This window comes from Chiroxiphia lanceolata, chromosome 6, assembly GCF_009829145.1.
Source record: "Chiroxiphia lanceolata isolate bChiLan1 chromosome 6, bChiLan1.pri, whole genome shotgun sequence".
In the NCBI taxonomy this organism is placed as follows: domain Eukaryota; kingdom Metazoa; phylum Chordata; class Aves; order Passeriformes; family Pipridae; genus Chiroxiphia; species Chiroxiphia lanceolata.
In genome coordinates, this window is record NC_045642.1 from 60,686,586 (window position 1) to 60,700,088 (window position 13,503).

Sequence of the window (13,503 nt, forward strand, 5' to 3'; positions counted from 1 at the left end):
ACACTTTATGGAAAGAAAGTAAAAACCAAAACAAGTAGGAAAATGAATCTTTTCTTACCTCATACTCTTGCATGCAAAGTTTCTTCCAGCTTTCAGATATATGCTCATATGAAAGTAAGAACTCTGCCAGAAATCTGACAGTTCTTTGTATCAGTTGCAGGAGGTGAGGGAAGAGTCCAATTTTCTTACAGCCCTGTTCTTTTTAACAATTTTAACAGTATTTGATACCATAATTTTGTTCTCACCTCCTAAGCAAGCTTGAAATAAAACAAGTATCATTTTTGGGAAAAACTGTAGATCAGGAGGTAGGAGAACAGCACCAACACTGCCAAGAGGATGCCTGATTTTTGCTTGCTCTTGCAAACATGATACCTAATAATCTCTTCTTTAAAAAAATCCCAATTCTGTTTAATCATAATTCTGTGTCTTCAACAACACAAGCTTTCATCCAAGGCAATGGAAGATGCTTTGGAATTTGTCAACAAAGCATCTATAAGGGGATTATAGTAAAGTTATAAATCATAGATCTTATTAGGGTTTCTTCTTGATTTCACCTTTAAGCCAGGATAACCCAATGATACCCAGTTAATCTTTTCTTCCCTGTGGTTTTTTAAACATGACAGGAAAACTACTGTAAACATCTACTGACTAAACTGGTTAAATGATATGCTCCTTCCCAGAAGGATAAAATCAGTGGAAGTCCACCTTTTTGCCAGTCCACCTTTTCCTGCAGGTTTTGTGTCCTGCCAGAATAATGATGTGAGTTGTTTTTGGGGGTGTGGGTGTTTCCATGAGACCAGTGCAAGGTGAGCAGGTGGGAAGAGCAGTAAGGAAGCAAATTCTCTATGTCAAGGAGCAATCACCCCTCAGAATGGTTTCCATGTCTTATGGAATCATACCTTCAGTTTTCCATGCAGTGTTTTAAACACTCCTAAGAGACAGGGAGCAGCAGTCAGCTGGGAACACACACTGGGACGGGCTCAGCTCCTCCATCCTCTGTGCTGAGTATGTGCATGTGCCTGTTTGAGATCTCACAGTGTGTAGACAGGTTAGATATCTGCACAAGATATAATTAATCCTGTTATTTCACCAGATTTTTCAATTTCCTTCTGCAAATATTAAACATGTGACCCGTGTTACTTCCTTTTGAATGAGTATAGCTTTTTATTCGTAGCTATTGTAAGATAACAGTAAAAGTTAGCTCTTAGGAAAAAAGGTCTTTACAGTAATTTATGGAGATCAATTTTCCTATTTAGGTTAAGCCCGGACATTTACAAGAACAATCACTTAAATAAAAATAGAATATAAAGCCTATGTTTAAAACATGGCCTTTATTAGCGCTGTCTAGTGAGCTCCATATTTATCTTACATTGAAATAGTTCTGCTTTGCTTAAGAAAAGACAGAAAAAGTGCATTTACAAGAGTACTTTTTCTTTAATTTTCTGCGAAAATGGAAGGAATCGGAATCACAAGTTGACAAATGCTGCAAAATGAAATTTCAAGAAACATCAATTTTAGTAATGCTACGCCATCACTAGTGTTTCCTTCTGACCCTCTGCCGTGTGAACCAAATATCCTGATATACAGTCTAGAGCATCTATGGTTTTACTCTACAGCATATTAAACACAGAAAAAGGGGCTCGGACCCCCTGTTTCAATGTACAAACATGAATAAAAAAATCGATTAAAAAAATCACTTTTATACATAATGTATATGCAAACTGTCTTAAATACATGGTTTTTGGAAGAGTTATTTACAAACTGCATCTGCCCGTGGGACAATCCACAGACAGAGCACACACAGTCGCTTTGTACTTTATTGTTGCATCTCAACTTTGGGAGATAGAAATTTTTTCGGCAGTACAGCAAACAGAAGAACTTGTGACAAAGGATCTTAAGGGCAACCCAAGAAATTTGGTTCCTCCAAACAAGGTTTTAAGTACTAGGACTGCCAAAGTCTCCGAATCAAGTTTAGTTTAAGCCAGATGCCCACTGACGGATCTGTGTGGGGGAGGACACGTAGACAGACCCATTGGAAGTACAGGAATGGCTACTGGATAACTCCTCCTGAAGAGCCAGAACTGAGAAGGATGTTTTTATCCAAAGAGTGAACTAACCTAGAATTTTTTTTTTCCAATTTATTAATATCTTAAAAAATACATAAAAATACAACATCCAATGTCTGAATAAATATATTTAACAAGTTGCAAGATACCTTATTTTACACAAAAATTTCAGCTTTAGAAATCTTGTTAAATAACTTCATTGTTGTTATATATTTCATTTTTCGTCTTTTTGTAACAAAATAAAAACTCTGAAATTACATAGAAAAAAGACAAAATATTTTTGTCAAGGGATAAGATAGTCCACTGAAAACCTATTCACAATTCCACTGTAAACATTAATAAACATTAAAATATTTGCATAATTGTGTGCTCAAAAATCCTATAAAAAGTGGAAGACTTATTACAACTGTAGTTTTCAGTCAACTACACTTCCTTTCACAATTTATTTTGTCCCATTTACACCTTTAGAACTGGGCACATTGCTGAACACATACTTTGGCAGTTCTGTATAGCAAGTGCTTCCACGAAGAGGAACTACTCACCAAGAGTTACCTACAGCTCGGTGAAAGTGCAGCAGCTACTCAGTTCTTTTGGGTAATTAATACTCTGATGTCTGCTTGGTGCACTTGCTTTTTTTAAGATCACCCTAGAACACCTGAATGCTTCATTGGACATAACTTTTCAAATTTGATAAGTGCCCTTTCTCTGCGTTAAGAAAAAAAACAAACAAACAAACAAGAAACAAACAAAAACAAAAAAAAAACAAACACAATGACAAGGATGTCACGTTGTGCCTACAAACCTTCAGTTACCAATGAGCTTAAGTTCTCTGAACAGTAAATTAAACAAAAGAAGAGGGTGGGAGGGGAGAACAGGTACAGTCCAGCAGTGGAAGTGTGTACAGGATATACTTGGCAATGTCAGACCAGTTGAGTGCTTTCTGTGGCTGAATTTCAGGATTTATGTCCATGGCAGCAAGTTGCTGGCAAGGCAGAGAAATGTGTATCACCTGCATTCGACAGCGAGCACGTTCTGGGGAGGAGAGGAGGAGGATGGACTCATTCCAGTGTCCGAGGAGGCAGATGACATGGATGCTCCTGTATGTGACACTGAACACACAAAACAACCCATCAGCATGAGGTTATCAGAGCACAGCTCACAACGATGGTTCCCTTGGTCATTATGTTGTTTATAAAGAAGCAGCACAATCACAGAACACAGATTTTTTCGTCAACTGCTTTCACTGCTCTGTTCACAGAAACTGGATTAACCTCACCCATCTACTGAGAGATAACTCAGGGGAGTCATTACCCTGATTGAAAACTCAGACCAAGCTTGCACTAGGAAGTCCAATCTTCTAACATGCAGTTATAAAACAGTCAGTAAATATTTCTGTAGGGTTCGAGTTCTGAAAAGCCACAAATGTTCTTTCTAGATATGTATACAAACAGATTACAACACTTTTTTGAAAAATATTATCATTTAACCTCCGGTTGCATTGACTTGTCGTGCAAAGCACAAAGTAAATCTCAAAGTTACCTTCTCTGTCTTTCTTTTTCAATCTTTTCCTTCTCCTGTCTATGGTTGCTACTTCTGACTTCAAGGACATGTAGTATTTTCGTATCTCCTGCAGTTTTTCTTGTAAGAAGGAGATCCTTTCAGTGCTGCTCATATTGTCCAGTTCATCTGAAAGTGGGAAGAAAAAATAGCTTTATTAAGGTCATTTTAAACAAATCTTAAGTGGATGTAAGCCACAGCATGAGAGGTAACACCCTTCCATGGCTATGCCATAAAAAGCCCACACCTAATTTAGAATCCCAACATTTGCACATTTTTCTTTCAGAACAAATTTTCTTCTAAATTCCTTCTAATTCAAGTAATTGAAAGAATTCTTACTGAGCTGGAAACTCCACTTGTACACCCTGGGTGAAGCATTCTGGTGGTGGTGCTTCTCCCTGTGTTTATCCTTCTCCCCATCTTTGATGTGAGGGGAAATCACTCTGGCAGGAGACCGAGAAATCTTCTGTGGTTTGGCTGCATTGAGGTGTTTTACAGGAGTACATTTACTGGAACTGTCCAGCACAGGAAGGTCTTCACTGTCACTACTTTGTCCTGTAATGTGAAGAATTTAATTCAGATTTAAAAAAAAAAAAACCACCTTGACATTTTAAAAATAGTGGTTATAGTAAAAAGCAATGATTAAGGAAAAAAAAGCTGCTTCTTGCTCAGAAGATCCCAGAGTGTACCCAAGGGAAAACCATCCCAGATTCCATGTGTAACATCAGACACAACATGCCCTGAACTCTCAGGTGTGCAGGAGAATTCAAGGGCTGACTAGGCCTAGTTAAAAAGTGGAAGTCAAATTTCTTCTCACGTAAATAGTAAATAAACTCATCAAAATTAGAATATTAGAGCACTGATAAACTATCTTAAATCACTTATTTTGGCTTTCTAACACAAACCAACACTAGAATTCTTTTCTTAAAGATTACCCCTGCATTACTAAAGGCAGGTAGCAAGTGATTGTAAATAGTGACTAAATTGCTTTACACATCTAAAGGAATAGTTCTGAAACAAGAATAAAAGCATAAAAGTTTAACATGTAATAAAAAATTCTAAGCTGATATATTCAAATATTTTAGATCCCCACACTAATTGCCAGGTTTTCCACAGGCATGTCAAACATGTCTGAATATTGTATGTCAGATAATTAATATTTTAGTTTGATATTTAAAAATATAACAAAGCTGTCATGTGAGCTAAAAACACTGACTCACTCATACAATGATCACCAAAAATTCTGTGACAGGACAAAGAGGAATGACCTCAAGCTGAAGGAAGGCAGGGTTAGGCTGAATATTGGGAAGAAATTCTTGGCTGTGAGGGTGGTGAGGCCCTGGCACAGGTTGCCCAGAGAAGCTGTGGCTGCCCCATCCCTGGAAGTGTCCAAGGCCAGGCTGGATGGGGCTTGGAGCAACCTGGGATAATGGAGGTGTCCCTGCCCATGGCAGGGGGTGGAACTGGAGGATCTTTAAAGTCCTTTCCACCCCAAATCATGGAGAGTGATTCTGTGATTCTAATATTAACAGCAAAATGTTTTTCTGCATTGGAATATTTTAAGTGGCTCCTTTTCCATAAAGTTACCCAGTTTCCCAGTAGAGTTACCCAGGGGGTTGGAATGAGATGATCTTTAAGAACCCTTCCAACCCAAACCAGTCTGTGAATCTATGGAAAATGAGCTACAGAACCATAAAAATTCAGATTTCTATAGCAAGTTAGAAAATAATCACATACTTGAAAGAAAAAAATTCCTTTGGCTGAAAAGCTATTCTCTAGTATCAAACATTTTTTTGTACTTCATAATTGGCAATTTTTTTTCCCCCACTAGAAACACCTATCGTAAGACTTCAAATTTACTCTCTCCCAAAATTCAGAACCAATCTAATATATAAAAATCAGCATAATGGTAAATATTTACTAACTGCTAATATACACAATCAGTAATTTTTCCTAAGTAATATAAAATAGCCAAGAGATTCCCAGTGACTCTGCTACCACAGAGCTCAGAAGTTCCCTCCAGTTGTTCACCACCAATAATCTTGATGAATAAAAATGAAAAACCCTGACAGGGAAGTCCCATTCACTGCAAACAGTGGGTAACAGTGAGAACAGTGGGCTCTTATCCATGTTTACAGGCCAGGAGAACCTTTCCCCTCCTCCCCCTCCAGGAATGTACCTGTTCCATTCTTTTCATTTTTGGCTGCAGCGCTGGTTCGCTTTGGAGTTCGCTTTTGTTTCTTTGCCAGTGTTCCACTGTTGCTGTCACTGGGTCTTTTTTGACCTACATGAGAAGGAAAAAAAAAAACCACAAAAAAACCAAAAACAAAACACAAGACAACTCATATATTTCTGCTTCTAACAAGCTCTTTTTGTAAGCAAGAAAGAAATTTAAAACTAGACAGGATAAGACAGTTGGGGTTGTTCAGCCTGGAGAAGAGAAGGCTCTGGGGAGACCTTAGAGCCCCTTCCAGTGCCTAAAGGGGCTCCAAGAGAGCTGGAGAGGGACTTTGGACAAGGGCCTGGAGGGACAGGACAAGGGGGAATGGCTTCCCACTGACAGGGTTAGATGGGATATCAGGAAGAAATTCTTGGCTGTGAGGGTGGTGAGGCCCTGGCACAGGTTGCCCAGAGAAGCTGTGGCTGCCTCATCCCTGGAAGCGTTCAAGGCCCAGTTGGATGGGGCTTGGAGCAGCCTGGTCTAGTGGGAGGTGTCCCTGCCCATGGCAGGGGGGTGGAACTGGATGGTCTTTAAGGTCCCTCCCAACCCAAACCATTCTGTGATTCTATAACCAGAAGACAAAAACAACCAACAACTTGTAGCAAAGCGACACCAGACTTAAGACAACTCTGGAAATGACTACAGCAGGGAGTGACTTTTCCCAGGAGTGCTCACCTTTCTCTCCCATCTCTCTCTCTTGCACAGCAATACTACAGTTGCTTGATGTGGTGCTGGCTTCAAACCCATTGACAGACTCGCTCTCGCAGAGCCCCTCCTGGGACTCCTCAGCCACACTGTCCACCTCGATGGTCACGTCGCTCTCGCTCTTGATGCTCCGCGACTCGTCCTGGCTGAGGGCCAGGGGAGAGGCCACCGGGAACCCCGAGGGGACGGCGGGGGGTAAGGTAGAGGGGTGGGAGTTCGGAGCGTTGGGGTCTGGCTTTTCTGCTACTGTGTCTTCACTGCCGCTCTTCTCCTTCTCGTCCAAGTCATCCAAGTCCACCTCGTGGCACAGCAAAGTCTCAGGACCGATCTGGGGCATCGTGTCGTCCTCGTCCTTTAAGGGAACGCTCTCGATGGCTTCGGCGGGACGCTGGAAGTTGTCGCTCCTCAGTTCCTGACCGCGCGGAGCTGATTCCGCCACCAGGGATGGCATCTCCTCATGTCCAGTTCTGAGGGACTCCTCAGCATTCATCCCTCTACATTCCTCTGCTCCAGTACATTCATTGGTCCTCTCTTCAGATACAATATTTGGCACTTCCATCTCACTCTCTCGCCGATTTCTCTTCTCAGGTGACGCCTGTTCCAGAGTTTTCCTTTTCAAAAGCTTCTTATCTTTAGTAGAAGGTTCTGTCTCGCTTTCAGTAGTGCTGGAACTTTCCTTACAGTCCAAGGAAGACCCATCTAACCTTTCAGGTTCTGTAAGAGATTCATTTGCTGCCTCTTCTTGGCCTCCTGGAGCAATCTTTGCATTCTCTAGAGAGGGATCTTTTGTCTTGCTCCTTCTCCCTTTTCCCTTGGGTGATTTTTCAGCCTCTCTTTTGATTTCTTCGATTTGATCCGTTTTATTTCCAAAAATCTGAACTATCTGTTCACTTTCCTCAACTTCCAGTTTCAGTGTTTCTAGTGGCTGCACTTGAGTCCTGTCATTTTCTTTCAGTGCATGAGGGATCTTTGGGTTTTCTTCATCAAGCTTCTCATCACGGAGCTTTTCGCCTTTTTCCAGTTCTGAAGTTTCTGGAGAAAACTCTTCATTCAAATTCTTTTCAGATGACTCATCTGCTTCACTGTCAGATGTGCCAGAGTCTAAAGAAATTTCAAAAAGAAGCAAACAGCACCCTAAATAATTAATTACAACACAATTTCTCATTTGAACCACACAAAACCCCCTCTCTTTTCAGTAATCTAGGGAGTTACATCAGCTTAAAAAATCCTGCATTATTCAACACACTTGCTACAGTTCTTACTTTTACCTAAAATGTCTATGAAACTGCAATAGTAGTGATACTGTCAGAGTTCAAGGAGCCATCTGGATGATGATTTTAGTCATATGATTTAGTTCATGTCTGTAATTCTCCTGCTACTATTTCCCAGATAAGCCAATATAAATGAATTACAGTTTATAGTAGCAAAAAGTTTTACAGATTCCCACAACCTGTGGATGTTGCCTCCCCCACCTGAGATTACAAAACCAAAAATCAGTACTACTCCCCTCCATGCAGCCCCAAAGAGAAAAAATAAAAACCAAAATCAAAAATAAAATCCTTCTAATAATATGGACATTTCACTGCTAAACTTATGTACAAGTGGTGCACCACACACAGAGCAAGCATTGCTACATTACCAGAAGATTATTCAGGGACCTGCACCAACAGTGATTTCACTTGAGTTCTTGCTCAGAGAGGCTTAGAAACATCAAAAATGTTGCTGCCATTTGTGTATAATTAACAACTCTGCTGGATGATGTAGCACTGAGGTTGAGGACTTAATTACCACAACCAGACTATCATTATAGCACTGGATTTGGCCCATTCAATATCAGGAGTGAAAGGCTCTGGCTGAAGAATATGGAATGATTTGTACAGTCATTTCTGTGCCACAGCTCTCCTGTGAGCAAACTGTGCCCCTCAGCAGCGTCAGCTCAGCTACTTCCTCAATAAAGTTCACAAGGAGAAAGAAAAAAACCAACAACAACAACAACAAAAAAAGGAAAAAAAAACTTAAAAAAAATCAAACTTCTTTTGAGAATGGTACTGAAAAAACCTCCAAAGTATACACAGGACTGAGATCACTCACCGTTTGATCCTCTATCAGAATCAAACATTCCTGAGCTACGTCTCGTCTGCCTGCGAGGTGTTGCTAAAATTAAAATCGAAAGGATTAATTTTTATGGAGTCAAGTCTGCACCAAAAATCTGCTTTCTCACAGTGCTGGTGCACTGTGTTAAGTGCACAGTTAAGCAGGACTGGAAGGCTCTGACAGGGCAGTGCCAGCACCGCTCACATGCAGCTCCACGCCAGAACACGAGTGCACAGATGTACCTTCGGTTCTGCTCGGGAATGGGGGGGATTGGACAAGTTGTTCCGTGCACCTCTGGCTCCGGATTTACCTTCACTGTTGGCTGTTTTGGATAAGCTGCAAGACGTGTTGGATGGAAGAGTAGATTTCAGAGGGGGCCGCCCACGTTTGGACTTTTGTTTCTCCTCGTCCTTCTTCTCGTCCTTTTCACCGTCTTCTTTGCTCTGAGGGGAAAACAAGGAATTTTTATTAAAGTTCCACTGCTGATCATCAGAACCTTTCTCCTTCTCCTCTACTAAAAATCTAAACCGTGGACTGATTTTTTTTTTTTAAATAGAGGGGAAAACAGTGAATTTTTGTTAATGTTTTTTCACTGCTGACCATCAAAACTTTCCTCCTTCTGCTCTATTAAAAAACTAGACTGTGGACTGAATAACGTTTTTCTTTTTTTTTTTAAATAACCTTTTTTTCTCCCCCAGTCATTAAATATTGTACTACAAAAAACTTATTGAGATAATTACTTTTGTTTTTTTCTTCTGTTTTCTCTTTGGTCCTCCTTTGTCCACAGGCCAGATAATTCGATCGGCTTTCACCCACTCATCGTATCTAAAAGGGAATAACAACATGCTGTTATCACTGATATCACAGAAAAATTCTGACAGAAGATGAGCATTAAAACACTAAATTAGGGAAAATATTTATTATTGAGAGGTAGGGAAAATTCAAGGCCAGGTTGGATGGGGTTTGGAGCAAACTGGGCTAGTGGAAGGTGTGTCCATGGCAGGAGGGTGGAACTGGCTGGGGTTTAAGGTCCCATCCAACCCAAACCATTCCATGATAGCAGAGCATGGATTTACAAACACATGCAGGATCTGGCATTAGGAAGATGAATTAGATTTCTAGCCCCTAAGAAACAAATAAATTATGGGATGGGGGAATGAAGGTAGAAACTTCCCTGTCTCTTGCAGCACAGCACTGGAACTCAGGGGACTGAGTCAGCTCTGAAGTGTGGCAGTTATTTCACATATTTGGGACACCTGAAGTTATATACCAGAAGTGCTGTATTTTTTTATCTATTTTGTGGTATTTTTGTCTACATAATCACAATGCTCTCAATATCAACAGCAAAATAATCCATTTCTACAGCAGTGTTGCATATGGAGATTGGCTGCCAGAAGCATTTGATGTATTTTTTTCTGCAGTTCTTTGCTGCTTCGCCCTCTCCTCCTCTCTGTACTCTTTGCAACCACAGTCAACTTTCAGTACAAGAACATACTTTGTTGCCAAAATTCCAGTGCTTCATACACTTAATTGTCAATGCTTTCACCATTATCAATGACCCCCTTAAATAAAAAAGTCTGACAGTGCTGACACAATAAAATTCAGGGATACCCCTGTAAGGAGTGAGGATTACTAAGGTGGGTGGAAACTTGGAAACACAGAAGTATATTCTGATATTTTAGTGCAATACCACGACCAAAATCCCTAACACTGAAAAGTGCAATAGAGTCAGAGCCTGTACTGTTGATAATTCAATTTGGAGCCACGTCACTGATCATCTTTCCCTTTATTTTCTTAAAAACAAACATTTCACTTGAAAATAAGCCTTTCAACAAAGAAATGAAAGGCAATTTGTTCTCCTCACCTTACATTCCAACCATAGTAGTGAACTAAATATAAAACTTCTCCATCATCAATTTCTGTGCTTTTAATACTGGCTTCATAAATTTTTTGAGTCTTTCCACGTCCATATTTTACTTTCACTTTGGTTCCAGTCAGGCAGGGTTCTGTGTCCTCCTCATCCTCTTCACCTTCTGATTCTCCTTTGTTCTCAAGTTCCTCCCTGCAGTAAAATGTATTTAAAATGCCCACTAATTAGTGACAATGATGTTTTAACATTTAATGAGTGTAGCCAAGCTACTGCAAAGAAAAAGGCTGCAAGTAAAATTCTTTTCCTTTTCTGCACCCTGCACTGCCTCTGAAGCTGGCCTGGACCGAGGGTGAGTACCAGAAATATCCAGAAAATGGTAATTTAAATGCAATTTATTAGGTGTACAACAACCTCAAGGCCTAAAGATTATTTTTTAAATTAACATTTTGATAATACATAGAGGAATAAGTTAACTCAGTGTTTGGCTCCTCAGTAAGACGTGAAGAATGAGCTTCAGTTTTTAAAGTAGGCTTGATTTTGACACAGTTTGCTTAACTGCAGAAGTTACAGTTACACTTTACAAACTGCACAGAAGTTTAGACTGCCATCACAGTGATCCTCTCATAGATACAAACACCACTCCACTGGAAAAGAGTTGTTTACAAGAGTGTTTAGCCAAGATTAGAAGTGACTACACAGCTCTTATTACACCTTCAGCTAATATTTATATATTACACTTAAACATATTTGCAAGAATTAAAATTAATCTATAATTCCCTATTTTAGGGTCAATTTATGATAAAGTAGAAGTTAAACTACAAAAAAGAAAATACTCAAAAAAACTACGGGTTTGTTTTTAATGAAATGTTTTTGCTGGCCTTCAGTGAAATATCAACTATAGTGTTGTGGCAAATAAGAGAAGTAACATCCACACTGCTTAAAGAAAACTCCTTGATGCCTTGGTCATCTGACAATAAAAAAAAGTAGCCTGGATCTTCAGGAGCCATCAGGAAACACTTAAACAAAAGCAGAGGAGAAGAGGGATTTGCCCTTTTTATTCTGACTGGCCAGAGAAGTGTTCCCAAAGTGCTCCCCACCCACACAGCACCTGGCACAGTCACAGCCGTGGTGTCTGGAGGTACCAGTGTGATAAAACACCAGCACAACCTTGGCAAATAAAATGACAGGGAAAAACACTGTCTGGCATCTACCAGAAAAGGTGCTTCCATGAAGGACAGCTGGCTCTGTTTTACTGGAAATAAAATGTGCCCTTCCCTGCCCGGCTGAGGGAATTAGGTCCCCAATTCCCACACGTTAGGAAGATCTCCAGCTCTGTGTATCCTCCTGCTTGGAGCACAGCTCCACCATGGCACAAAGAAACCCAAAGGAAGGTGATACAAGCCAGTGTTTACCTCTCTCTCTGCCTCTCTTCCTCTTCATCTGACTCTTTGTCAGAGTCCTCCTGTTTTTTGATTTTTTTCTCTTTTTGCTTTGGTGTACTTTTCCTCCCTAGTGGAGTTTCGTTTTCTTTCTTTTCTGCATTCTCAGGTGTTTCCTCTGTATCTTTGTTTTCTTTGTTGCTGTCTTTTAGTTTGTCTGGTGTTTTATCCTCTTCACCATCTTTTTTAGCAGGGGTTGCATCACGGGCAAGTCTCCTTCGTCCCTAAAACAGAAACAACATCATTTAATGACTCCTGGCAATTGTTTTCTCTATAACCTCTCCAAATCTCAGCAGAAAAAGTGAGATTTACAACAGAAGAAAGGCTGGAGATAACACAAAAAATGGCAAAATGTTCTAAAATATTAAGATTAAAGATTTTGTTAATCTCTTTGTTTGGAATGAAGAGGACGAGTTTCTGATTAATTGCTGGAGGATTTCAGGACATTTGGTTGGACCTGTAAGGCCCTCTGCTCTGACAGAAAGGGCCAAAATGTCTGATGCAACTGATTTTTGGGGATCTAGTACAGGTTTATCATTTTGTTTATTAAAAGACTCTTGATAGGATCATTGCTTTTCAATCAGAACATTTAAAATACATTATGAATGCAAGATTAATTATCTGAAGGGCATCCAAAGATGACAGTAATGAAGGCACTATAATAATTACAATTCACAGCAGCATAACAGCAAGTACTTTGGAAAAATAGTAATTAATGAATAGCTGGTGACTGGATTAAAAAATAATAAAATATATAACCAAATATTTAATAAATTAACAAAAGACAGCCAATGATAAAAAAGATCAAAAAATTTTAACATTTCTTTATTATCATCTTACCAATTTTCTCAAAAAAAATCCTCAAAAATAAATGAACACACTAAAAACAAAGCTAATGCCGTGTCAGGAAGTTCAGTGGGGCTGATACAGCCTGGAAAAACCACCTGCAGTCAGGCAGAGATATCAACTTGTGTTCACACTGTGTCTTTTCATGCATTAATTTAAAAGGCCAATATTTGCTTGAAAAGCTGGTTTTCAGGAGGTACTTTCCCAGAATTACATTTTAGTCGAACAGAACTCTCACAACTTGAACAATTAAAACGGAATAATTCCTTGTCCTTCAGCAGTCATGCTCAAAGGAACACAAAAAAAAATGTCTTTTTAACAGAATTAACATGAGTTCTACAGAGTCATATTCCAACAGTTCCAAAGTACTGTTTGCACTCTCCCTGGTGTTCAGTATCCTCATATCTATGTAGCCACTAATATAACCATCACCTCTGCAGCATTTAAGGACAAATGAAGACTAAACTTAAGTGTTCCTCCCCCTGATTTTGTCTACATGTTGTAAAACTAGAGTGTTTCTTTTCCTAGAAGTGAGACTGTGATTAAAAACCAACTCAGATAAATGGGTCTTCCTTTGATTCTTAAAGCCATAGCAGGCCTTTGGTATTCCTGCTTCTTGCCAGAGAGCTCCAGGTTCCATGTGCCTGTGGAAACCCCCACCTACAACCAGGACTGTCCTGCTGTGTTTCCCTGTTCTGATGATCC

At 39.8% G+C, this 13,503-nt stretch overlaps 1 protein-coding gene across 2 annotated transcripts in view; it reads right to left on the minus strand.

The window, feature by feature from the left end:
- Positions 1-1,731: 1,731 nt before the first annotated feature.
- The window catches only part of ARID4A (AT-rich interaction domain 4A), a 46,865-nt gene continuing 35,093 nt past the window's right edge, over positions 1,732-13,503 (minus strand). The window contains exons 16-25 of one of the 2 annotated variants that reach the window (XM_032690672.1): positions 11,926-12,176; positions 10,508-10,705; positions 9,384-9,468; positions 8,954-9,086; positions 8,641-8,703; positions 6,520-7,650; positions 5,803-5,907; positions 3,963-4,178; positions 3,606-3,752; positions 1,732-3,175 (exon numbers count right to left, since the gene is read on the minus strand). In XM_032690672.1, the coding sequence (XP_032546563.1) occupies positions 3,072-3,175; positions 3,606-3,752; positions 3,963-4,178; positions 5,803-5,907; positions 6,520-7,650; positions 8,641-8,703; positions 8,954-9,086; positions 9,384-9,468; positions 10,508-10,705; positions 11,926-12,176 (2,433 nt within the window). In that variant the 3' untranslated portion in view covers positions 1,732-3,071. The remainder of the gene's footprint in view (positions 3,176-3,605; positions 3,753-3,962; positions 4,179-5,802; positions 5,908-6,519; positions 7,651-8,640; positions 8,704-8,953; positions 9,087-9,383; positions 9,469-10,507; positions 10,706-11,925; positions 12,177-13,503) is intronic. The other variant, XM_032690673.1, reaches the window with a different exon arrangement.